Genomic DNA, 27,164 nt, shown 5'->3' with positions numbered 1-27,164 from the left:
AAGCTAAAGGGAGCAAGTGATAGCGGGCAGAGAATGGGAACGGCAGTGATCTACGTCGAGCAAGCCAACCATGCATTTGACGAAGATGGCTAATCGATTGATATGCGGGGTTTAACGTCCCAAAACCACAATATGATTATGAGAGACGCCTTAGTGGAGGGCTCCGGAAATTTCGACCACTTGGGGTTCTTTAATGTGGGCCAAAATCTAAGCACACGGGCGTACAGCCGTTTCGCCTCCATCGAAAGCCGCCGCAGCCGGGATTCGATCCCGCGGCCTGTGGGTCAGCAGCCGATTAACTTAGCCACTAGACCATCGCGGTGGGGCGATCTGGCTGTCGAATCTGTAACAAACCGGAAACAATCGACCATGTTTTCTTGTTGTGAAGTTGTATACTATTGGGGACGTGTTACAGAAGAAAATTGAAAAAAAGAATTTCCGTTAAACGCTCATGGAATCGGGTATTTAGCAGTTGAGAATGATAGTGGATTACCTTTTGATTTAATCATGATGACTGCCTTGCACAGTATACGGTACTCTCCAATGGCTGGACTTCACTGTAATCCTGACATAACACCAGCAAGACAGTCTTTTAAAGAAAGTATCTTAAGATTTATCGAGGTAGTAAAAACAAATTAATGCGTTCTTTTATGGTTAGAAAGGGTAGAAGCCCCACTCACCATGAAGGAATTTCAAGACTTGATGTGCTACAGCAGTTCTTTACGGCGGTAGTAATTTTTCTGTTATGTTTGCGGTGTATTTTAATATATTTATCCTATCCCCCACGTGGAAAACTTAACCGGAAATAAAGAAAAAAACGGCCTGGCTTATAGTGGTAGATAACGAGGCCGCCACGCAGGGGACCCGGGTTCGAATCCCATTGCCTCTTTGGAGCTTTTATTTACTTAGTTATTTTTCTTATTTTGTGCGATAGTGGTTAGAGACACCGGCGTCTGTGGACAATTACGGTGCCGCACGTGACTCGTGTTGTTATCTCATAACAGCTTCGCTGCAAAAACAAAAAAAAAAAAGTTGGAAAAACAAACGCAATGAAGGGATGCTTGGCTCTATTCCAAGAGTACATGTGCAGAAATCCGTAAGCTTCTACTGTCAAATAGGTCGCAACAGAAAGATAGCGCAAGAGAACGAGTTCTTCGAAAGATTAGTTCTGGGGGACATTGGGGCAAGATCATTCACGCGGCTTTGGCGTGTTGGATGCGATAAAAAGTAGCGCCGATGTGACTCGTGCACAATACCAAGCGCATGAGGTAGGTGCAAGAAGTTTAGCCGGGTGAGTGTTTTTTTTTTTCTCTTTGAAAGGATCATATTACACGATATGACATCTGAAATAGAAACGTATATGAGCGATAAATGAAACGGAAACTTTTGTTTCATTTTGTACAATCGAGTTTCTGACTATAGCGCACGTGGTTGCCTCATCTCAATGGAGGTGAAATGCCAGAGCTTCGTGTACTTAGATTAAGGTGCACATTAAAAGCACCGACAACTACCACGAATATGAAATTATATGGCACCACTGATAATAAGATTGTCCGTTAGATTGACTCAGACAGACCCTCTTTTCTTTTTTCGTGTGCGGTAGTTTGATATTTATATTTGTTCATCGAAACTCGCGAAAAATGACCTGTGGAACTTTTGGTGGCAAGAGCATGAACGATTCGATGTACCTGGTAACGTGACCGTCTATTACTGTACGTGGTCGACAATCATTTAGTTAGTATTGAAATATTCTTAGTTTCTTCATATTAAAATATATTGTCCATGAAAACGTACATATATAGCCTGCGATAGTAGTATACACAAAAGTGGCGCTGCCTTCGCCTGAAGTAATGATCTCATGCTCGTCAGGGCGTCTTGAGCAACTTTTCAGTGCACTTCATGCAACAGTGCGCACAGTTTTCGGGCCGTTTAGATTTTGTAGGGACATTTTTTCTACCAACACTTCGTCTCCGAAATGACGGGCCGTGCATATGCATCGTGACGTTTTTTTGAATACTTGGCTTGGCTCGTGTATCCAGAGAGTAAGGAAGCCGGGACAAGCCACCCATGACTCAAGCCCAGTAAACCTTGAACGCAGGCGCACACAACTTGCTAAAAATACGGGGAAAGTGTATAATGCCACATCCTCTCACCGTAACAGCCTCTTATATTTAAAGTAGTTAAAAAGCTCAAAATAAAGATGATTAACCATATAGTTGCAGGAACACCTGCGAAAGCAGAATGACGACAGCCTTCCCATTTGCAAGAAGGGCTCGCGGCATCACTATCATTCCTCAGCGTCGCTGGATGACGGGAGCATCTGTGTTTATAGTCTTTAAGGTCGAAAAATGCGGCTTGTAAAATGACTACGCGCATTTGGGATTAACTACGGCAGCTACAAAATACTACGAAGGGTCAGCTTTCTCTCACGCCAAAAAAAAAAAGAAAATCAGTCGAGGAAACTCAGTTGTTGGTCTTTTTAAAGATCTAAAGGTGGTCTAAACTTGCTTTCTGACCCAAGTTGAATCCTTTTCTCGCGCTCCTGGGACCTCATGGGTGCACCTTTAGGCATCTTTTATGCTAATGAGGGTATAATTATGAATCTTCCTAGTAGAAACCTACGGTTGTAAGTTCACTAAAAAGGCGCGCAGGTCCGCAAAAGAAATATGAGGTGAGATGCGTATCACAAGTAAACCTGTCAAATACACCCCTCATTTACTCGATTAACAAATAGCCACATCAATTAGACTCACGCACGCTGGAACAAAACACTGTGAGGATAGGGTCAAGAACAAGTGAACAAGGAATGTATGGGTGAAATGATCATCTCTAATCGCGTTTGTTGCAGGAGTGAATCACCTTCGGACTTGTCGGCGTCTCCTATCGTGATGGTGTGTCAAGTAGTCATAAAAACGGACATTCGCCACTATGGGTAAATTCTGCTATTCGCTAGCAGCCCACTAAAATGGAGAAAGCAGCTGTTGGCTCAAGGAATAGCCGACGGTGCTAGTGCACAAGACTCTTGAAATTATTTGCCAGCCAAAAAATTATAAAGGCGCGGTACTTGCCTGTCTTTAGACAGGTACCGCACCTTTCTGAAAAGGTCTGAATTAAAAGGTCTAAAAAGGCTGGCAACACTGCCTCCGCAATTCAGCGACCTGCGGCGTGGAGCGCTTTACCACGTCGCTGAGATGAAACCATCGCTGCCCTTTCAATTTCGTCCACCAACGGCGCGCCCTTGCTTGTCCATGCTCAAAAAAACAAACCTTCATTATCTACTCCCCCCCTCCCCGACTTTAGGAAGCAGGCTTCCGCTCATTTCCAAAAAAAAAGGGGGGGGGGGGCAACGGTATACCCATGCTCCTCATAGTATTGCGATACAATCGATACATCGTAAAAGTATTTCACTACGTAGATACAAATACAAAAAACATACTCAAAAGTATCTCTGAAATACTATCGCGATACTGCTTAGCCCTGAACTACGGTAAGCAACTGAGGCATAAAAAACTGCTATATGTTAGGAAACACCCTTCCTTACCTGCCGCATGAAACTGAAACCGGGCAGGCAGGGAAGAAGTATACGAGTAAACTTCAGGTTCTTTCTATGTTGTCAAAACAACGCTCCCCACACGGCGCCCGAAACGCACCAGCCGAGGTGGTATAGCAAAGTGGGAGGAAGTAACGTATACGCTGCAGCTATGCGAATAGCGGCGATTGACTCGATGGTCGCTTGAAGATGAGAAGTTCTATAGTAGAGCTGAGAAGAACTTACAAGTACAGACTGTGCATAATATTATACATAGTCACTACGGGTGTACAAGTTACCAAAAAAAAAAAGGGAATACTTTGGAAATGAACATTCTTTAGAGTGACCCAACGGGATTTTGTGAAGCCGACGGTGTCAGAACGCTTGGTGGAACCTGGGCCACTTCTTATTCCCTCGATGCTCCACCTTTACACAACTCTCAGCGAATCGTCGCCTGTTTGTTCTGTGATGGGACGGTACACTTGGCAAATCAAAAATCCCGTCACAAGGGCGCCACTCCCTTGCACGTGTGAGGGCTCATTCGCATCTTTCCAAAGAACACAACAATAAAATACAAATAAAACAAAACTAAACCAAGGTCTAGATGCAAGGGAAAGCTCAGCTGGAGCACAAATATCCAAACTTAGAGGTATACGCGTACTGGGATGTGCGGCCATAAGAAAGACATCCATGGTAACACGTTAACTTATTGCCGATGGGACAGTGATCCGCCTGTCCCCTATGCGCTGCAAGCGGAACCGATCGCTCTCCACACGTGGCTCTACTTACGAGCTCATTTGAACGAATTAGCGTGGAAATAGCCGGAGGCATGTCAGTGTGACAGCATTGATCAAAGGTTGCGATCGGGCACCCGTTCACCGCGACATAGGTCACGCTTTCCCGTGTCGCAAGCCCACCCGCTTCCGAAGCAAGCCGCACCGTGGCAAAAGGTCGACCAGAAGCAAGCCAGACCGTGACGAAACGTCGACGGCGATCCCACCGTATTACAACCCACGCCGCCTTAACTCGGCGGTGAGTTTTAGGCACTCAAACAGCAATCGGTTGGACCGTAAGCCAAACTGATGCGAGGGGTCTCAGAAGGGGCCCATCTATGCGCAGGCTTAAAGTGCCGTGAGGCAGTCCAGGGGTCATCACAATGACGTTTTTATACCTACCCCTTTGTCGCTTACGGAGGAGGGGGGGGGGGGGTTAGTTTCTTTTTCTTGGGTGAACAAGAAACTATAAGCGTGGCCGCCTCAGCTCTTCGGGGGGTGCCGTGCGGGCACAAGGTGTTTACGGTCAGCGCCGAACCGGCCGGACACGATATGAATGTCGTGCAAACAGTGCTGAGTGCTGGAGCGAATTCGGCGCAACGGCTGGCATGCCTCCCCAAGCTTGCAGCACAAAGTAAACAAAGGTAAACTAAAAACTGCCGCGCAGCCTCTTCTTACCGCGGTCCTACAAGAGGATGAAAAGAACGTATACTAAGCTGCATTCCGATGCGATCATTACGTTTGTTCGTGCCTGCGCCTGTATGTGTGCTTGTACATATACATATGCAAAACTGAAAAATTTCTGGAAAAGTGAAATCCCAACCCCCCTCCTTCCTCTGGCTGCTGCGCCAATGGTTGGTTTTAATTTTCGCATTTTGCCACCTTGAAGTTGAAATAGCGACGATTGATATGATCGCTGTTTTCGGTCTTACCACTTGCTTCCACGGGCTATTGATCGCTCTCCAGCTCCAGACAGTTTATTGCGCACACATTCATCCAGTACGGGTATCGAAAGCGTCATTCGCACAATACAAGCCGTTAAGAGTACTTGTTTGGTTCCGTCCCTCGCAAAGAGGATACATAGAACACTTTCTGATACAAAGGACAGAGAAAGATCCAAGAAGAAATGGGGTGGGGGCGAGCTAACGGTAGTGATCGATAAATGGCCCGTATGTCAACAGTCAACCAAAGTTGGCACGGGTGCCTTCAGCTCACGAGATAAAGGCACCTTAGATGACGATCACGTGTTTTATCTCATCAGCTCCGCAAAGTGAGGCGCAGGTCTCGGCACACGTTAGGCAATCGCGAGAAAACAACCAAACAATTCCTTTGTTATTCACCTCTGTTGGCCCCATGTGCGACATTAAATAGCTGGAAGCTGGATAGCGTTATTGATTACTTGGCTAGCCTTGTAGCCCTTGCTGCATGCAGTACGTGCAACGGGAGAGACGAGATATTGTTACGGCTGGCAACGCAAAACGAAGTTATCAGTGCCACTGCTTTTTCACTACCGTTTTCTTCGTAAATATTGGGCGTAGTTTTTCGTCGGGGCCCCAGCTTGAGCGTACGTAAGGTGAGCTGCAAGAATGCAATTTTGTTTGGTTGGTTTAGTTCACCTTTCTCACTTTTGCTGCGCAGCAAAAGAAAATCACTTTTTGTAAAGATGGTTACAATGTGCGTTTGTCTTCACCTTACGTACATGGCGATAGCATTGTGAATGTATACAGGGAAGTCCACCTGCGCGTGCCGATGCGGCGGCATACGTAGGTAGGCAAAGTTTTTATAATATAGATTAGTTGCTGTTTAACTGCTTGTCCCGTGCATTGGCGTTCCTTCTCTGTCTTGCATCGATTTCGGGCTATGCAGTACTTAGTATTTCTCACATATGATTGCAGATGGTGAGGTCCTTAAGGCCAGTTATCTTGGTTGATTACTCAACAATGCGTAATTATGCAGCGTCTAATACTCGACCATATACAAGGTATAAACACTGAAAACATTTGCACGTCGCAAGAATTGATAATTCACTACTACGTATTTGTTTAAATCGTCAATCACGCCTACTGTAAGACAGAGAGCACTCAGAAACGGGGGCTAAATGACGGCGCTTCTTTAGACTTAACGCTCGAGCAAGCCATCAGAGGAAATGTTTCAAAACATTTATCAGGTATATAGTTAAATGTCCCCTGGTTGAATTCGTTGGAATGTTTTGTTATCAACTATATATATGTGACGTAGGAAGGCAGTGACTGATGATAGAGGCTGATGAAGAAGAACTGAGAATAGAATAAACATGGTGTATGAGACTTCATTGAATGGGACACTGCCTCTGCTCAAAGCTTTATCTTTAAACTAATTTTTCAGAATGGCTTTAATTTCATTTTAGTTTCATTTGAATATCCTGCCACCCTTCTTGGCCCATCACCCTTTGTGGGTGAGCGCCATCCATCTGAGGTCATCAGCATCAGTATGAGCCAGGCCACGTCTCCAACATCTAGCGTCACACGAGTCAACAGGATGGAGACCTGCCTGCCCCTTCATCAGTCGCTCATCATCGAAGCAGTTCCCCACAAGACACCCTGATCATACATCGACTACCGAATCATCGCCTAGAAGGACACAATGACCAGCACCATGACAAAACCATTGGCCGACCTTGACATCCCCAAGTACACCAGAGCAGCGGACGATGGACCCATGCAGGACTGATTCTACCTGTTCGAGCTCAACGCTACCGCTGCATCATGGTCGGAACGGGGGATGATCACCAACTTCACTGACTACATCTCCGGTGAGGCATTTAGGTTTTACCTCACCCACATCTTTGAAAACGACAAGTCATGGCAAAATATTAAAAATGATCGCCCGTTTTAGCGACTACGATAAGGACTTCCCTATTACCAATCATCTGGAGACAGTCCCACTCAGTCACCACTGTTGACGCTATTTCCTTAAGATATATAGCTTTCCATCAGGTTTGTCTTCTCTACGAAAGTCGACATTTTTTAAATCGTCGCTCCAACGTATAACACGAGACGTTGCTCACCATACTGCTCCCCTGCAAGCTTCGTCTCGCATACATGGTCCACCACCTGGTTTTCTACCACGCAGCTCTTCAAATGCTCCTAACAGTCGCTATTCGTGTCATAAGGACACCTTGCTCACAGTAAACCAGCTGACACACGGGGTAAATACCAAACAACGCCATGACGACTTGAAGAGTGAAAATCAGTCTTCACGCATTGGAGCAGCTCACTCCCCATCTCGCACACTTGGCCCACCTCCTGGTTTTCCATCACTTGGCTCTTTCATCGCTCACACGCCCACAACAGTCCGGATAGAGCTGCGTAACTTCGGAGATACTCAGCCAAGCCCAGGGCCTACCGTCCACATTCATGCATCAGAACAGCTGATCTCCAAAGTTTCGGACACAGAGAAACAGTCCCAAGCAAAATCCGACCAAATCAAGCCTTTGTTGGTGTCGCCGTCAAGTTCCCAGCCACTTGAGAGTCCAACCAACACTGGAGGCTTGGAAAGATCAACTCTCAAGCACTGCCCTGTGCCAGAAGCATCCAATAAGAAAAGCGTTGCTCGAGTCTACAAAGAGCTTCCTGTCATTTCTACGGCACCGCAGGCTTGCCAAAATCTGCAGTTGAAACCTGGTGATGCCACGTCACTTGTGGTATCCTCTTGCAGTGCTCACCAATTCAAGAATCGAACCAATTCAGATGTATATCATATATCAAACCTCGTACGCAGTTGTCTTTCAGAAGCGTCCGTAATGAACCACCTCACCGAAGCCTCTGGAGGGCATGCTAGCGATTATGGTGCACCACCAACTATGCCAGATAAGCAAGACACCAGCTCACAATGCACCAGCTGTCTGCAGGACACGTCATCTGGTGAAAGAAATGAATGCCTAATTCTAAAAGAGGCTCCACCACAGCCATCTACGGAGTAATATCAGCAAAGCAAGCAAAGCCAAGCCCACAAACTCATGCGACAACGAGAGAGACTGCAACGAAGGCATCGACGAACGCGAAATGGAACGGAGGCACACTCACCAATTGAAGAACATCGGAAAATAAGATCTCTAACCCAAAGTCAATTCTAAGACGTCAGACTTTCTCGCACAAAGTGAAGTCGCCAGAGACGCTCCCTGAGCCTACTCTTACACCGACTGCGACACCACAAAAAACGCCGAGAAAAACGCGGAAGCACTGCTTGCACACCGCAAGCACTCAGGCACGCCGTCACAGTCTGTCGAAAAGCACGCAAACGAGAAGCACCGGGAGTGCGCCATTCACGACAAAAAATCCGACCCCGACGACATCCGAGCTGCCGATGCAACACTGCTGCTGACCCGCAGGTCGTGGGATCGAATCCTGGCTACAGCAGCTGCATTTGGTGAAAATGCACGTAGCCTGTAGGCCCGCGTGCTCAGATTTGGGCGCACGTTAAAAAATCCTAGATCGTCTAAACTTTCAGAGCCTCCCACCTCAGTGTCTCTTATAATCATATGGTGGTTTTGGGACGCTAAACCTCACATATCAATTAAGGATACTTTTTTATATGGAACCAGCAGTAGAAGTGCGTCTTCTATTACGTGCGCAGTAAAATTGCATTTTTTATTTTTATAAGAACATTATCTCTTTCTGAAGGAGCGACAAAGACGGCTGATTCAAGCAAATATCCCCTATAGTCTGTGAATATCAAAAACTTTTTCAAAGAATGCGTTCATTAGAGTAATCCGCGATAATGGTGCAGTTATCAAACACTTGTTCACAAATACAATCTACAACGTGTTCAAACAATCTCTCGGTTGTCTGCTTTACTCAACTGAACATTCAGTGCTTAGTCGGCTTGTGAAATGTAGTGCTACCATTCTAAATAATACAAAAAAGTTAGACAACGCAAACCACTGCGGAAGAAGACAGAAGGAAAGTGATCTTTTTTTTAGCATATTTTTCCGCGGTGGTTTTCCTCATCTAATTTTTTGTAACATGCACCAACTATTCCAAAAGAAGTTTTACGTTAAAGATAAGTACATTCCGAGTACTCTTGCACCCCTTTTGAATTCTGAAGAGTCGAACATGAGTCATTTAAGGCCATTTTCGCTGCTGTGTATGCAAGTAGGCATTTCACTGCTTCATTATCACATTGGCTGTCCATGCTTCTTCACGCTGGCACAATTTTGTAGTCTCAGTTTTTTCAAGTACGTAATGAGCATACTTCTTCTTGCGAGGCAGTTCAACGAGGCCTCTTGTTTACGTGCTATTGCCTAACGTGAGCGTCTTCTCTTTTTTTCATGTGGTGAACCAATAAAATCGAGTGGAAGGAAATTGTCTGGAACCGCGGATATGACCTCTCTTTGGTACTTCTCCTCCCCTTTGGATTGGCGATGGATCACAACTACGATCGTTTTCGCGGTGACGTACCTGTTGGGTCGCTTTTACTACCATGTATCGAAGTACCCGAAGGGACCCGTCCCATTTCCACTCGTGGGTAACCTACTGGGTAAGTGTCTTGGTGCTGAGTATTTTGTGTTGTTCTATTGGGTACTCGAGCCTTCAAAAGCGCATATAAGAAGATATAGAAATGTAACTATTATGAAATAATCATCGTATCATACCCTAATCTTTAAAAAAATAGCGAAGACAACCTATCTTGTAAATTAAGTGAAGGTATTAGGTCGAGGCAAGTCATTTCTATTTTTACAGAGCGCGTTTCCTAAAGCGTGCCCACATTTCGAATTCCCAATGTCCTAATCTGACTTTCCAAAAGAGCTTTTTACAAGTAACATGCCTCTACGCGCAACCGTGCACTCCTGTCACCGCTTTCTAGCGGAGTATAGTGTTGTTGCGAAGGGGGGGGGGGGGGGGTTGTCCACGCTTCTTTAGGCATTATCGCTGAATCAGTGTATGCAACATCTTCTTGCTGAGGAAAACTTTTAGAAGGACGACGCGCCACGGTCGGTGCATTCGTCCATCGTTCTTAAACAGTGCATTCAAGTTACACTGATTGTTTCCTAAGCAGCTACGAGTTTAGAAAAGCGTTATTGAAGGCTTTTTGTTTAGCGCAAAATACTTACCTTAAAAAAAGGTCTCGCTGAACTTTACTAAAACCAATCTTTACTAACATTTACAACAGAATATTTCTATCAGATGCGAAGCTTCTCGCGGTCGAGCTCAATCTGATGTGCGGCGCGCCCTCCTAAACTGCGCATGCGCGCCCCTCCCCCGCTCCCAACTACCACTCTCAATCCCCCTCTCGCTCCTCTAGGCATCCTTCCCAGTGGCGTGAACACCCCTATCGCCCATGCGCGTCCCCACCCTCTTCTCTCTTACGCCCGCCCCTATCTCACCTTGCAACGCCGACGCAGGCAGCATCTGTAAACCGATGCTCACTCCCCCGTCTTTCTCCTCTAGGCATTCTTTCCCATGGCGTTGGCACACCCATTGCCCATACACGTCCCCTCCCGTCCCTCTCCTTTCCCAAGCTTTCCTTTCCCTCGTCTCGCAACGCCGATGCAGGCAGCGTCTTCTAGCGAGTTTCTTGATTGGAAAAAAAAACGACTGATCGTGGTGCACAATCGTTCACTGGCCACTCCGTATATGTATATAGGCACTGGATCTTGACCTCCAAGATAGTGCCGGTGGGAGATTTCTCCTGTGCGTTGTTGAGCAATGAAAATTGGCAGCGTGCACGTTAACTGAAAAGTGCAACTGTGTATTCTTTATTTAGTTTGTGGGTCCCTGTGTCCAATCAGAGTCCTATGTTTCTAATTGCCTATTAGCGGCGATTGGCATGTTCCAATAGGAAACACCGGTCCACCACTGCGTACCTTGCGCCTCCCTAGGTTTCTCTCCTGCCCAACACTGCGACGAGTGCCAGGGTCAATGCCGCCGCCAGCGTGAATTCACTTCTACACATGGTTCCATTTCGCGGGATATGGCGTATTTTTTTTATAAAAACGTATCGTTACTGCGTCAAAAAAGTGTCTAAAAGGGCCAATCAGTTTTAAGCTTTAGCGTTTTCGATGAGCGTAACATGTGCTTAGGTTTGATTTTCTTAATTTGACATTATCCATGAACCCTGCTTTTGTACCCTCACAATTCTGTCCACCGCTGCCCGCAGCTTTGCGCAACGTGACCGACCTGCACGCAAAGTCAACCGAATGGTCAAAGACATATGGGGACGTCTTCACCTTGTGGATGGCCCACAGGCCTATGGTGATGTTGAACAGCTACACAGTTATTCGGGAAGCACTGGTGCAGCGACGGCACGACTTCGCCGGCCGCTTTCCAACCAGATCAGGTGAGCATTCAAACTAGCAAGCACACTGACACGTAACGTCTTAGTCAGAACATTAGTTCATCTGTTGCAGCCGACTCCTGTAAAATTGAAGTCATTAAATTGTATTTTTCTTATATTTCAAACATTCTGGGAAGTATCGTAAGAAATCACTTATTTTAACTAGTGCAGGCTCTCGCCTATGTTTTATCATTGAACAAGAATTTGTACAATGCTTGACAACACAAGTCAGCGTGCAACATACCAAGGTCTGAAGCTCTTTAATTTGATGCTGCAGTTTTCTTTTTTTTCTTTTGATATATTTCATAACGTCGGTTTTTATTCAAAACTTGATTGATTGATGTGTGGGATTTAACGTCCCAAAACCACGATATGATTATGAGAGACGCTGTAGTGGAGGGCTCCGGAAATTTCGACCACCTGGGGTTCTTTGACGTGCGCCCAAATCTGAGCACACGGGCCTACAACATTTCCGCCTTCATCGGAAATGCAGCTTAAGAATATTAAGAAATGAAGCTTAAGAATTCAAAGTTTAAGAATAGTTTAGGTGATCAGTGTTCTTCATAATATTGTCACGTGGTCATGACGCTGATAAAACCACCTGCCTGTGTGTGCAAGATGAAGCTGTTTATTTGGCCGTACTTGTGACCGATCAACGGAAAGCCAGATTACAAAAATGTGCACCGGCATTGATAGCGGCGTACAGAGCGTCGGCCATTAATAATCTGACAAGTTATGAAGCATGTCGGCATTTATACATGTGCCGTCAAATGCTTAAGCGTTATCGCTAGGGGCCACGTAAGTTCAAGAAACTGTAATGTTCGCGTTATTCAAGGTTTTAATCCGTCGCAAGGTTTTAAGATTACCTCAATAGTTCTCCGTCATTCGGCGTGGTTTGCGCACAGCAGCACTTCAGTGCAATAAAAGAAAACTTGAAGTAGTGGGGCAATATTCTGAATGTTGTGTGGTTACAGAAATAACAGAAATAAAAGATATTGGCAGAGCAAATAAGAAGCAAAGAAATGAATTCAGTAACTTTGTTAGTGTTTGATATTTCAAGGTTTAAGATAACCGATCGAGCCAGACAAGAGAACGGGAAAAACATATTGGATGAACAATGGAACAAACTGACGAAATTACTTATTTTCACTTATTAAAACTGGTTTAAATTTATTTAATTTAGACACCTGCTAAGCGCAATTTATTGCATATATTATGCATAAATGTTTATTACGACTTCATTGAAGATGCTCAGTAGTTCTTTTGCACATATATGTACTGGGTAAAAATAAACTGGTGCAGAAAAACCTGCAAGAACGAAAAAGCTGAGGCTTGCTGGAAGCGCCATTTTCAAACCCATCATGCGTCACGAATTCCTGACATGGAGTGTCACCTCTTTGAGCTTATGCTCGCCACGACAAAAATTCCGAACTCTTTCGAACGAATGAGTCGTTCACCATCGACCAGACCTAACGTGTTCAAAAAAGACGGTGCAAACGCTACTGGGCTTTTTTGCGTTCAAGTGGCCTTCGGAACAGCTTTAGCAACTCCCTGCGCGCACGCGCGTGTTTGTGTGTGTGTGTGTGTGTGTGTGTGTGTGTGTGTGTGTGTGTGTGTGTGTGTGTGTGTGTGTGTGTGTGTGTGTGTGTGTGTGTGTGTGTGTGTGTGTGTGTGTGTGTGTGTGTGTGTGTGTGTGTGTGTGTGTGTGTGTGCGTGCGTGTGTGCGCGTGTGTGCGTGTGTGTGAGAGATTGATTGATTGATTGATTGATTGATTGATTGATTGATTGATTGATTGATTGATTGATTGATTGATTGATTGATTGATTGATTGATTGATTGATTGATTGATTGATAAGTGGTGTTTAACTTCCCAAAACCACCATATCATTATGAGAGACGCCGTAGTGGAGGGCTCCGGGAATTTCGACCACCTGGGGTTCTTTAACGTGCACCGAAATCTGAGCACGTGTGCGTGTGTGTCCTTTTTATGTATTTTTTGTTTTCTCCTTTTTACAACCCTTATTTCCCGACCATGTGCAGAGCACCAAACCGGTTACCTCTAACAGGTTAATCTCTAAGCGCTTTCCTTTTCATGTATTTCTCTCTCCGACCGCAACCGCACCCTTATGATCCATGTTCACAGCTGCTGCCCTCCCCCCAAGTGGCACTTCTGCTAGCTCCTTCGACCGACGTAAGATGAGCGGGGTGTTTCAATTAAGCTTGAAAACCATCAACGGTCGGTCTCCCCAGGGAGGCTATGTTGTTTCATGGGCCCTTCGGGTGACCGAGGTGGCAGAATCATTCCATCTTTGCTTGTGTCGCCTTAGTTCGTATCGCTCGCGCTTAGCACATGAGATGAGCGGGGAGACGTTATCTATTTGCAGTATATACAAAACATTACACAGACGGTGATGCATAAAAGCCACCAAGCGTGCTGATATTCCTTGAACGAGGGGCTTGGGTGCTCCTGCCAATCAAGATTCGTGGGTGTGCTGTTGAATGAATGACTTTTCACGTCAGCTTAATTGCCCGTTATTCTTTTTCCAGGAGCCCTGCAAAACCAAGGCAACCACGATATAGTATTCGAGGACTACAATCCCTGTTGTAAGGCTCTACGGAAGGTGGCATTGTCAGCGGTGAGGTAAGTCTAACTACTACTGATCCATTTAGTCTAGACAACTAGTGTCTTTCTTTTTTTTTTCCTACGAACACTTTGTGTGATGCTTTAAAAACTGTGGCTTGACTTTCTAAAAGAACAAAGAACCGAAAGCATAAAGGCGTTGTTGGTACGAAGATGTCACAACGAGTGCCCTTCCACATTAATGACGAACGCAGGATAATGTGAGTAAGAGAATGCGTGATTATGCGAATACCTTAAAATTTTTATGATCAATCTACTTCCACGCAATCCTGGCGCATGGAATAAATCCACCGTTTCACGGATATCATTAGTTCGAAGCGTGGCGTGTCGGAAACCTCGCCGAACTTGATCCGCGATCGCCCATGGCATCTCGGCACGCACTCAGCGAAAGACTATCACGTCAGACAAGCAGGTGAGGATCTCAACAAAATTAGGCAGGTTGAGCTCGTCTCCAAGTACCTGAAACAACAGCGATGCATCTTTTCAACAACCAAGGAGGCATGCGGAAGCCAGAGGTTTCATAGAAGGAGGAGACGTTTCACCTAGGATAGAACGTGGGCTTGCCTCACTACACTGTTGCACTGTTTCGAAAATGAACGCTTATTCATTGTCATCATAATCATCACCATCATCATCATTATCATCATCATCATTGTCATTTCTAATAGCGCCCTTTTCGATTTGACGTTCAAATCAAACATTGTTGATTTTATTTGTGGGGTTTAACGTCCCAGAACCACTATTTGATTATGAGAGACGCCGTAGTGGAGGGCTCCGGAAATTTTGACCACTTGGGGTTCTTTAACGTGCACCCAAATCTGAGTACACGGGCCTACAACATTTCCACCTCCACCGGAAATGCAGCCGCCACCGTTCAAATCAAACGGGCACCAGTTCAAAATACCAATATTTTCTGATAATTCACGAACATTCATGAATACAAAAAATATGAAGATACGGATAAAAAAATATATCTACAAAGGCAACACTTGCATAAATGTCTGGCAATATTTTTTTTAGTGCAGCAGATTGCGATACCAGCAATAAACCATCCTTTGAGCTCTCCCGATCGGTCTGCCACCATGGATCAGTGGCTAAGTTGGTCGGCTGCTGACACCAAGGTCGTGGGTTCGATTCCAGCCGTGATGGTCGCATTTCGATGGAGGTGAAATGGCATGCAAAGGCCCGTGTTCTCCGATGAAAGTGCACGTTAAGAAACACCTGATGGTGAAAATTAACGGAGCCCTCCACTGCGGCGTCTCTCATAGTCATATCGTGGTTTTGAGACATAAACGCTCAGATACTATTAACTTTCCTGATAGTTATGTGCACAGGGAGAGTCTTCCCCATGTTCGATTTCAAGATGTTAGGTTAGAATTAGTAAGTGATCTTATAATTATTATAAAACACTGCTGCTTAATAATAGAAAGGCATTCAGGAAATATTTCATATTCGATTCCGGTCACTCTCGGCACTGCTTTATTTTTATTACAGTCGTTTGAAAAATATCTGCATGTAGACCACCAACTTATTGTGCCGAATACGAGGTATAATTTAACAAGGCAACGTCGAGTAGCACCACTTCTCTTGACGGGAAGTACCATCTATGTCAAGAATATTGTAGTGGGCAATCTCTACTGCGCCTACCCATTTGCCACAACATTTGTCGCCCCCGCTTCCGCGCAAGTGCAGAGCCTTCGAATTGAATTTGCGGGCCATCAAGATGTAAATATTGCTGACTATACCACATGCTGTGAATACGAAGTTGCTAAAATACCCTAACAACGTTGACCTACCACTTAGTTATCACTGAATTGAATATTATGAGCACAGGACGCTGACGAGGTTGTTCGTCTTCAGCCATGCCGGATTTTGTTGGGATGTGGGGATTGTTGAAAACATTTGATTTTGTGGGGTTTAACGTCCCAAAACCACCATTTGATTATGAGAGACGCCGTAGTGGAGGGCTCCGGAAATTTTGACCACCTGGGGTTCTTTAACGTGCACCCAAATCTGAGTACACGGGCCTACAACATTTCCGCCTCCATCGGAAATGCAGCCGCCGCAGCCGGGAATCGAACCCGCGACCTGCGGGTCAGCAGCCGAGTACCTTAGCCACTAGACCACCGCGGCGGGGCATTGTTGAAAACATAACTGACAGTCTCCCTGTCGAGAACAATGGAATAAACCGTGCGCTGCACGGGCTGGGAACGAAGAAAACGCCGGGTTTTTTTTTAATATAAAATCAGGTTCCTTTAAAAATCGTACAATGAGCTGCTACTAAAATTGCAGTTGCCAAGAAATTCGGTGCTGACATGAAGTCGCACAATGTTTGATTTTCAGATGAGCAGTCCACGGAAACAAACTGATTTGTAGTAATCGTACGCACATAATAAAATGCGTAGTTTTAAATTCGTCCTTGATTCCTCTTCCAGAACCACAACGCCGCAGTTGAAAAGTGTGTGCGCGCGCATATCTGTGCAGCCGCCACTGCTGCCCAATCCGGCGACAAATCACCTTTGCTAGTCGCGTCTATCCCTATTTTAATGCATAACTTGGCCGAGCAAGCGTGATTCCGGTGGGGTCGTAACGCGCCTATTATACTTGATAGTTGGTTTCCTACACACCTTTCATCACTGGTGGCCTCTTGCCTTTGTCTTTCGTTATTCTGAACAACTTGATTTTTTTCGTGGATTGTTTTTCGGCACCTGTTAAAACATGCTCATAAAAGAAATATTATTGAATCGCAGACAGTATGCTGCCAGCAAGTCTCTGGAAAAGCTCTGCACTGATATTGTTGACGCATTTGCGGATTCACTAAAAGAAGGACCACAGGTCATGGACCTGAGAAAACCTATTTTTTCTCTCCTTTGCAAGATCATAGGAGTATCTATATACGGTACAAGGTATGTTATTTTTTTTTTGAAATTGTATTTGCTTGCAAGCTCACTCGAAAGCTAGAAAACATAAATTGCTCGCCCTTTCTGACAGCGTGAAAAGTAACCCTCCGGATGACCTTTTACAGTCGTACACCTGTGCGTTAAAACGATACTTGACATAAGCAATGTTCAGCGTAGCGACGCTTGAGCATCAAGTTCGAGCTAACTGCCACAATTTAGCCAAAGCCAGACTATTTTTGTACAATATGATTGTCTAATTACAAAGTAAACCAAAACAAATACAGTTGACTTTTTTTTATAACAACGTCCCCAAACGCAGATAATTACCTTTGCTTGAAAGGAGTTCATCCTTGCAACCGTCACAAAATACTGATGTGTATTTACAACGTTTTCAAACTACAGACGTCCACTGAAGCTTCAACTAGTCTGTGCAGTATGTACCGACTGTTTATTGCAACAACGAGAATTTTGCTTGACTGGTTTCGTTTAATCCCCACCCGTCATATGTTCCCTTCATGAACTAAACTGCTTTCGTGAAATCCAACTGTTAACTCTGGCCCTGCTACGGAACTTGTAAAGCATCGTAAACAAAACTTGCTGTCTTGTATGTCATTGAAGTTAATCGAATTATCATGCGCATAACGGTGAAGACCGAAACAAAGCAAACACTGTGATGTCAATGTTTGAAGGGGTGAGCTACATACTCAGCATGCAGCGTGGGGGCGGCCATGTGTAATTACTTCGCGTTCCTTCTCGATTTCTCCCATATATTCGAGCCAGTGATTAATTCAGTGTCAACAATAAAAAATGGCCCCGTATCTGCGTGTTACTCTGCAAATGTCGTCGAAAGACGATAGTCTTGCGACTGGAGAAAGTGAACAAAACTTTTATTTGATGTTCAGCGCAAGAAATTGGTGAATGGTATTCTGGAAGCGTTGCATTAGAGTACCTCGAGCGTGCAGCGGAGGCGAACGAGCTCATTCAAGTGACGTCACACGTGAGACATGAGCGCTATCTCGCAGTTATCCCGGAAAACGGGTCGCGCGCCGTGCGCGCCTGTCTCTTAGGTGATAAGGTGTAAAACGCAAGACGACGGGTAGGTGCCACCATTGTGTCGTGTTAGGAAAGCATTGGAAACACTTGCCGTTTCGTGCAAGCGTTGCATGCCCAGCGCAGCGTAATAAAGGCTACGATTCTTAAAATTACTTATGTATGCCTTTTCTAGTAAAAAAATACACATACTTAATATCGACGTGTTGTTATAGTGCCTCAGATATGCACAATATTTGCTTTTTAATTGACAATTGCACAAGTATGAAGGCTGAATCTTGAACAATATTGGTGGGCGCTGCGGATGGGGTCGGCTGTCTGGAGTATCGTTTGGCCAGTTTGGTGCCGTTTAGGGTACCGTTAAAGGTGAACAAGGTTAAAGGTGAACAATACGTGAAAGCTTTATGCTCTCCCATAGTAGGGTACCTCGTACTCTAAATTGTCAACAACTTTTTCTAAACACACAAAGAGACAAACAAATCAAAATATTTGCGTTGGAGGTCCCCAAGAAAGACTATCATCTTTAAAAAAGTCAGGCGGTCCTTTCTGCTTTCGCGTAAGATGACTATAAGGCGAACGCTATCTTGTCTTTCTGCTCAGTCAGTTTCTGCTCTCTTGGTATCTCCCCACCCCCTAATCGGAAACTTTCTGCACAAAATGTCTTTAGCAATGCCGCCGGAGTCCAAGGCGTTGCAATTTTTTTTCCACGTCACGTGGTTTTCTCGTGTCTCTGGGACCGGCCTACCAAGAGACTGTGCCATGTGATGGCGTTATTGTGTGAATGCATGATGACCTCACAAATTTCGCAGTTCTGTGCCGTCATGTTCACGTCACATCAATTTTCGCATCACTTTTTGCTGACGTCCACGCCACCGACAGTCAGTCTTCGCACTTTATGAGACATCGAAGGCATTCGCCTAGATAACGCTCATGCCACCCTTTCCTATGCAGGCTGTACGAGGAAAAAGAGGATATCCAACGCTTGGAAGACTTCAACCGCCGGTTCTACGAAATTTCGCCCAATGGCTTGCCCAGCGACATAGCTCCTTTTCTGGCCGTTCTGTATTACAAGAAAGAGAAAAGGATGGCGGCGTTGTTCAGCGAGCTCGGAGAAGTCATACGAAGGCTGTTCTCGAAAGCCGAGGAGACCTACAGTCCAGGTACACACACAGGTGTCATAGGCAGTGTATTACCACGCATGCTTCTTGTTCGAAGTTTGCTGTATTCGGTTTACACCCACAAAGACCGTCAACAAAGCTGGGCGTAGACCACGTCTCAGCGTTCGAGAAACTTCGAGATTGTAATAGATTGTTCTGTTAAGACTATGCGCAGGACGCCAACAGCCAAGCTTGATTGATTTATATGTGGGGTTTAACGTCCCAAAACCACCTTATGATTATGAGAGACGCCGTGGTGGAGGGCTCCGCAAATTTCGACCACCTGGGGTTCTTTAACGTGCACCCAAATCTGAACAGCCATGCTATTCTCAGAGCTTACATGGCCGCCTTCGATAACGCTGGAATATTTCGATACCACCTATATAGTAACCGACGCTCTTTACAACTTGTCAGTTTAACGACGGCTAACGCTCAGTTCGCCTATATCAGTGTACGTATGGCGTGCATCACTGCCTGCAGATTGGCCCTCCGTTTTCTGGCCCCGAGTTCGACCAAATAAAAAGTTCCATATTTCTGAATTACGCGTCTTCACCATTGTGATACCGACACAATATACTTGTTGTAGTGCTTATAAACCCGACCGGGGGAAATCACCAGATATATACTTGCTTCTAGTATTTGGTTGAATATTCTAGAAAGGGGTTTAACTTTTTTTACGGCACGTCTATTGCATTGAACCCCATGAAGGTAACAGTGTTGAGATTAGAAGGTATATAAGCTGATATTACTGTCTGCCTCAACATGAACATTTCTTTTCTTTATGACGTTTTTTTTTCTTTGGTAAGAATATAAAACAGAGTTTTCTAAAAAAACCAAGACGAAAGAAAAATGAGACACGCACGGAGCTGAACTTATTCCCGTGTGTGTCATCTTTCCTTCGTCTTGTGTTAAAAAAAAAAAAAGCTCCGTTTTATATTTTTACCACGACACTTCACCAGCTCACCCAATCTGCCTGTCTTGTTTAGTTCCTTTTCTTATTTTTCTAGTTTTTCTCGGCTCATGCAAAGCTGGAAGGCTTTATTATGAATAGAAACGACAACAATCGAACAGGCTTATGACATTTATGAAAATATCACTTCGCGTTTCTCTGTGGCCGTTCCCATCTATATAAATAGCAAAATGTGTATAATTCAGCTATAATTGCTTTCCCGATCAGCTTTTAAATTTTTTATTAGTAAATGTATATAAGAAAACACTGCTGCCAGTAGCCCGAGCTACTCCTCGTCCATTGTACAATAGACGCCACAGTGACGAAAGCAAACACTACAACATTCGTACACCCCCCCCCCCCCCCACCTCCGTCCAAGTTCTTCAATACAAAAATTGTCAAAACAGTAGTATTTGCGCCATTTAAATGTTCTGACATAACGTAAAAGCTCACTGATATGTTCTCGTAGCCAATCATATGTCACTAGGGAATTGTCTGCACAGAAGCTGAAAGTATTTTTTTTTTCGCAAAGAATTCCTGCTAAAAGAAAATACAAGATTCATGTAGCCAAGCATGTCCGTTAGAAATAACGCGAACAATTGTTTTGCCAAATTACTACTTTTGTGATATTTCCATTTTTTTCTGAAAATCGTACTACAGTGCGTGCAGAAATGTTCTGAAATCCTCTCTTGAATACGGGCCCAAGATTTTTACTATTGATGAGGGTTGTTCATCCAAGCAATTTATCTTTCGTAAAAGTTTCTTTCGAAGAGAATCACAATTTTTACAATGTGCCTTGTCACTAGTCAAACAATACTTTCCTCACAGATACGTCAATCTTAAATGACGTCAGCTATGAAAATAGCTACAGCGTGATATTTTGGATCACGCAGTCGCATCCAAACTGCAGTGTTGTATTGCTCTTCTGCAGGTAATACGGAGAACTTCACGCACGCCATCTTGGCCGCCCGAGAGGAAGCCATCAAGGAGGACAGAGCTGATGCGCAGTACTTGACCAAAGACAACATGATCCTCGTTACAATGAACCTCCTTAATGGTAGGCAAAACAACAGCTAGTTCCTATTACATGTGTTTTTCGTCCGACATGCCTAGTATTTATGTCTTATAATATTATTTTCTTCTGGTAGCCGCTTTCGTGCCAGAATTTTCAAGTTTTTTATTGCCCCTGTCTGCGAATAGCTGAAATGCTATAAAACGCTAAAAAGGTACTAAAGGTAAATAACAACTTATGTGAGAGTGAACGCTCAATGTATGACAACGCCTAAAATAGCAATATTATCAACACCAGTGGCCTACTCAACGAGAAACTAAGCTAAATGTTTCACACGACGTGCGCCATGAGTGGACATTTTGGAAATGGTCCCGATGACGCGAGTACGTTCGACTAGAGTTAATCACTAAGAATCAAACTTTTCTCAAAGTCGAAAGGTAAAGTTACAACATAATGGAATAAACTATCATATTCATGAAAGATAAGTGCCTTGATAATAGGGTAAAGAGTGTCCTGAAGTAATTGCTTGAAGCCGTAATATTAGAAAATTATTTAGCGCAACACAGCTTCACTTGGGTGCCCAAAGTTTGAAGCGTCCTCTTGGCAACACAATATTTTTCGCGATATATAACGGTTAAATAACTGGTACTCACATTCCAATATACCTGCAATATTTCTTCAGCATGATCGGAGTTGTTCGAAAGTTGACGGGTATGGAATGACTCATCTGTACTGTCTAGACACTTTTCTCCTATTACCGCTTTTCATATAGACCACAACAAACTCAAATAATTGTGCCTAGTTTATTTGACTGCGACTCGATGTTTATATTGAAAACATCACAACTTCGCTGTCCAGAGGGCCCATGATGCGGCGGTAGGTCTCGGACTTAGTGACCCATCGTGGACGGTGGCCCACCGTGTGCTAGGACACACGCCTTCAAACTTTCAGAATAACATTTTCCCGAACCAAACCAAATCATTTTTGGCTTTCGGGTCAAATCGACTGACAGTGCTGCTTGTGAAGATGCCACTTTCTTTCTTTAAAACTCTCACTCTACAACTCAATGCCCCTCCCTAAAAATAGATTCCTTGTCTTCTGCCACGCCACCTATATATCTTCCGGCAAAGCATGAATTTCAAGACGCGTGTTGCTTTCTTTATTTTTAGCGAACCAGAGTGGTGAGTAGCGGAATCATTTTTTAGGGGCGAAGCTCCTTAGGGCGTGGGCTGTGCGTCCCCTGTAGCCTGTATGTAGCCACCTCTAGTTTAGTTCTTGCAGTGTTCACTAGATGGCGGTACCGTCTCCTGTATGTAGCCACCTCTCGTTTAGTTCTTGTAGTGTTTACTAGATGGTGGTACTTGTAGCTGATGATGAAAAGATGCAAGATGTTATAAACTAGAAAGCGGTACTTGTAGTTGATGAAAGACGCGAGATCTTATAAAATAGGAATGATGTCACATATGGCGCGTGTCATTGGTTGAAGGCAATCGTTCGATTTAGTGCGGCGACGTACGCTAGGGGGAGCGTTGTAATAAAATCCGTTCGCTGTTGGCGCGCGCTCGGAGTCGCCGGATGGATAAGGCTGCACAGCGAAGAGAGCGCAAGGCGGCAGCAGCGCGCGCTCGCAGACAGAATCCCGATGTGCGAGCGCGCGAGGCAAGGGACATCGCAAGCCATCCATCGTCCAAGAACAAATAAAAGTTGATTTGTGTATATACACACACAGCGTTTCTCACGTCTTTCATGATGATCGACTGGGCGAATTACACGGAAGATTCACAGTTTACCGATGAATCCCTCCGGAGCTTCGCCCATTCATCATCATTCACCCCGTGAATATGCCGTAATTTTTTTTTCTGTCTACGACACATATAAACATCGCTTTAGAGTATAATAGCTGCGTCTGTCGTAGAGATTAAATAAATATCCAGCCAAAAGCGACAGCAGACGCGAAGGAGGGCATTCGTCAACGCTATACCAACGTCCAAAAAAGCAGCCGTACAACAGACATGTTCGAGCTTTGCATTACCTAACATTGAGATTAATCAATCAGAATGACCAGTCTCCAGCGTTCACACGGGTCTGACTTTAGAGGAAGGCGTTTGAGTCACTTTAGGCAGAACAAGCGAGCTTAACTCCACACAAAGCTCAATGACTGGCACTCACATTCGTTCGGTTCACTGGCTCGCGTTTTTACCTTGTCGGCGTCATAGCCTTATGACGGAAGAATATTTTTGGTGTATCACACAAAGGTTCACAAAGCACACAATAAGGGGCTTCCATCGGGTGACGCGCATTCACGCACGCAGTTGCAATGCCCGCGCACGCACCACTCATTCACGGCTATTTCCCCGCAGCACCCATTTATTCCCAACGCGCCTTACTACATCCCTTAATGCGTGTAGTTACCGAAAGCGATGTACACCAAAACTCCACTAAAGCAAAATCACGACCGCTCCTTATTTACGTGTGCCGCCGGCAGGAGGGTTTCGGAGACAGTCTACGAGCTGTTGTGTGTTTTCTCGAGTGACGGGTAGGCATGAGGCTGGGTATAGGCGGGTGCATCAACTGCAGAAACATCATGGCGGCACTTTGGCTTCAGCTATCTGGGGGACCAGTGTCAACGCTAAGGGAGCATACGAGTTTCCACTACTTGACCTAGCCGGTGCAAAAGACAGGGTGGGGCTTTTAACTCCACTAATCGCATTGCCGTGCGGAAGCCTTTCGGCCGGAGCAAACATCCGCTACTTAAACACCAGCATCATCATTATCATCGTCATCCTCAGCCTGACTGTGCTCACTGCAGGGCAAAGGCCTCTCCCATTATCTGCCAATCAACCCTGTGTTGTGCTTTCTGCTTCCTCTTTATTACTGTCAACTTTTTTAAATCTCATCAGCCCACGTAACTTTGCCTCACCCTCATGCGTTTGGCTTTTCTGGGAATCCAATCAGTTACCCTTAATGACCAGCTATTATCCTGCCTACTCGCTATGTGTCCGGTCCATGTCAATTGCTTCTTCTTGATTTCAGTTATGATATCCTTAACCCCGATTTCTTCCCTGGCCCACTCTGCTCTCTTCTGGTCTCTTAAGGTTACGCCTATCATTTTTCTTTCCGTCGCTCACTGCGTCGTGCTCAATTTAAGTTGAACCCTCTTTGTAAGTCTCCAGGTTTCTGCTCCGTATCTAAGTACCGGCAAGATGCAGCTGTTATATACCTTCATCTTGAGGGTTAGTGGCAGATTACCAGTCATGATTTGAGAATGTTTGCCGAATGGGCTCCGCCCCATTCTTATTCTTCTAGTTACATCAGTCTCGTGGTTCGGCTCCGCTGTTACTACCTGTCCTAAGTGAACATATTCCTTTACTACTTCTAACAACTCTTCGCTTATCACAAGGGCCGTTTTCTGGCGATACTGTTGCACATTACTTTAGTTTAATACATATTAATTTTCTGGCCTACCTTTCTGCTTTGCGTGTGCCGTTCAATAATTATTAGCAGTTATTCGTCCCCTGAGGTACTTATCAAAGCAACGTCGTCTTCGAATCACAGGTTACTGAACTTACTTTCAATTATAGCTTTTTTTTCTTTATTGAAGAATTACTCCGAATCGCCCTTGGGCGTTACAGCAGGGGGGTTACAACAGAGATACAAACAGATCTTCATTTACACAACAGACTTGTTCTTCAGTGAACTTGTTCTGTTCGGCTACACACTTCGGAAAAAAGAATTCACGAACAAGCATGTCCTGGGCCGGTATTCACGGATTTTTGTGTTTGTGATCATTACACATAGAAACATAAAAGGTTTTATTTAAATATTTATCTTTGTTTACGCCTACTTTGTTGTTATATATTTGACAAAACAGTTTTAGCCTTAACTTCCGTCTTCGTGAAGACAACAATTCCCAATTCAATTCTTTTTTCATCAATGTGACACTGTCCATTCTACGGTGCCTGCCCAGTACGTACTTGGCTGCTGTGTTTTGGATACCTTCTATATGAGAAATGAGACAGGCTTCCGATGGATCCCATAGTTGGCAGGAGTACTATGATATAGGTCTAACACATGTAGTAAATGCACTCCGTTTTAATTCAACTTCGCGACATCTTAGGTTTCGTTGAACAAAGTTCAGCGCCCGTCCAGCCTTACCAACTGTCTCACTGATGTGCTCATTCTATGAGCAGTCAGCAGAAAACACAACGCCTAGGTACTTAGAGACACTAACTGTGGTAAGAACCTCCCTATTTATAGAATAGCTATTTATCATTAGTTTTTTTTCTAGTAGAACACATATGGATGCACTTATTCACGTTTAAACACATGTTCCACTGCTTACACCAATCATTTATTCTGTTCAAGTCTTCCTGTAACGCCGTCGCATCTTCGTCGTAAGATATACTTCGATACGCCACGCAGTCATCTGCGAACAGTCGCGAGGAGGACGTAATACCTAAATTTATATCATTTATGTATATAAAAAATAATAAAGGTCCCAATGCAGAGCTTCGAGAAACTCCTGAGGTGACGTTTACGAATCTTGATTTTTTGCCATTAATAACAACACACTGTCTGCGCTCCGATAAGAAACTTTCAATCCCCATGACAGCATTTCTATGTATACCTATTAGCTGTAGTTTGTAAATAAGAAGCAAATGCGTAACCGTGTTCAAATCTTTTCGAAAATCTAAAAACAAAAAATCTATCTGGCCCTCAGCATCAATTTCACTCCCTAATTCGTGATAGAATTCTACAAGTTGTGTAGTGCACGACAAGCCCTTGCGGAAACCATACTGTACTTTAATTACGATATTGTTCTCGGTGAGCTGACTCATGATGGCTGAGTAAATTATATGTTCCTTTGATTTGCATACAATACATGTCAGGGAGACGGGCCTATAATTCTGCACATCTTTTTTCGAGTCCCCTTTATGAATTGGCACAACGTGGGCTATCTTCCAGGTGATTCTGTAGCACGAAGTGACTGCGTTAAGATAACTAAAAGATAAAGGGAGACAGTCGCAGCACAGTGCTTTAACACACGAGGTGAAATACCGTCAGGGCCAACTGCCTTGGTTTCGTCCAATCGCTCCAATAACTTTTTGATACCAGACACGCCGTGTTCCACCTGCGTCATAGGCGACACATTGCTAGCCGCTGTCATTATAGTGTCGGGTTTTGCTGGAAGAAATGCTGAATGAAAGAAGTAATTTAGATATGTTGCCTTTGCTTTGTCGTTCGTTACGATTTGGTTATTGCAAATGATTTCTGGAATGCCCAAATAACTTGATCCACACACCTTTAAATGCTTCAAAGAGCCTTAGGATTGGTTTTCAACCTTTCATTAAGTTCCTTGAAATAATTTTCTTTTGCGATCTTAGTAGTGAGCTTGTAAGCAAGCGTTATTTGTGCCAATCTCTCATAATGAGCCTTGCTCTTTGTTTTCTTATACTTCGCAAAAATTCGTTTTCTTTTTTGTATAATTCGTGTAATGGATGATGTTACCCAAGGTTTTTTCGTTTTTTAAACTTTGAAAAATGTACGTGTGGTATATGTTCCTTTACAAGCTCATCCAATTTCACTTCAAACGTATTCCACAGTTCATTAATGCTACAGTCGTCCCTAACTCTTCCCAATCTAGGGCCCTGGATACATTTTGTAAACACGTGGTGAATAGCATTGGTGAGATTGTGTTTCCCTGCCTTACACTCTTCTTTATTGGAATTCTGTCGCTTTTTTATGGAGGATTATAATGGCTGTAGATCCACTGTACATTTCTTCCAATATATTTATTTATGTAGGGCCCGTCAATGCCCTTAATTTCTGCATCACTGC

At 44.4% G+C, this 27,164-nt stretch overlaps 1 protein-coding gene across 2 annotated transcripts in view; it reads left to right on the top strand.

Moving 5' to 3' along the window:
• Positions 1 to 1,168: 1,168 nt before the first annotated feature.
• Positions 1,169 to 27,164, top strand: part of LOC142818053 (steroid 17-alpha-hydroxylase/17,20 lyase-like) — a 31,402-nt gene continuing 5,406 nt past the window's right edge. The window contains exons 1-7 of one of the 2 annotated variants that reach the window (XM_075896269.1): positions 1,169 to 1,291; positions 9,635 to 9,819; positions 11,440 to 11,619; positions 14,165 to 14,258; positions 17,009 to 17,164; positions 19,160 to 19,368; positions 21,246 to 21,371. In XM_075896269.1, the coding sequence (XP_075752384.1) occupies positions 9,663 to 9,819; positions 11,440 to 11,619; positions 14,165 to 14,258; positions 17,009 to 17,164; positions 19,160 to 19,368; positions 21,246 to 21,371 (922 nt within the window). In that variant the 5' untranslated portion in view covers positions 1,169 to 1,291; positions 9,635 to 9,662. Of the gene's footprint in view, positions 1,292 to 5,717; positions 5,876 to 9,634; positions 9,820 to 11,439; positions 11,620 to 14,164; positions 14,259 to 17,008; positions 17,165 to 19,159; positions 19,369 to 21,245; positions 21,372 to 27,164 lie in introns of those variants that run through there. The other variant, XM_075896275.1, reaches the window with a different exon arrangement.

This window comes from Rhipicephalus microplus, chromosome 1, assembly GCF_043290135.1.
Source record: "Rhipicephalus microplus isolate Deutch F79 chromosome 1, USDA_Rmic, whole genome shotgun sequence".
Classification (NCBI taxonomy): Eukaryota; Metazoa; Arthropoda; class Arachnida; order Ixodida; family Ixodidae; genus Rhipicephalus; species Rhipicephalus microplus.
The sequence above is the reverse complement of the archived record's forward strand: the minus strand, read 5'-3'. Positions and strand labels throughout refer to the sequence as shown.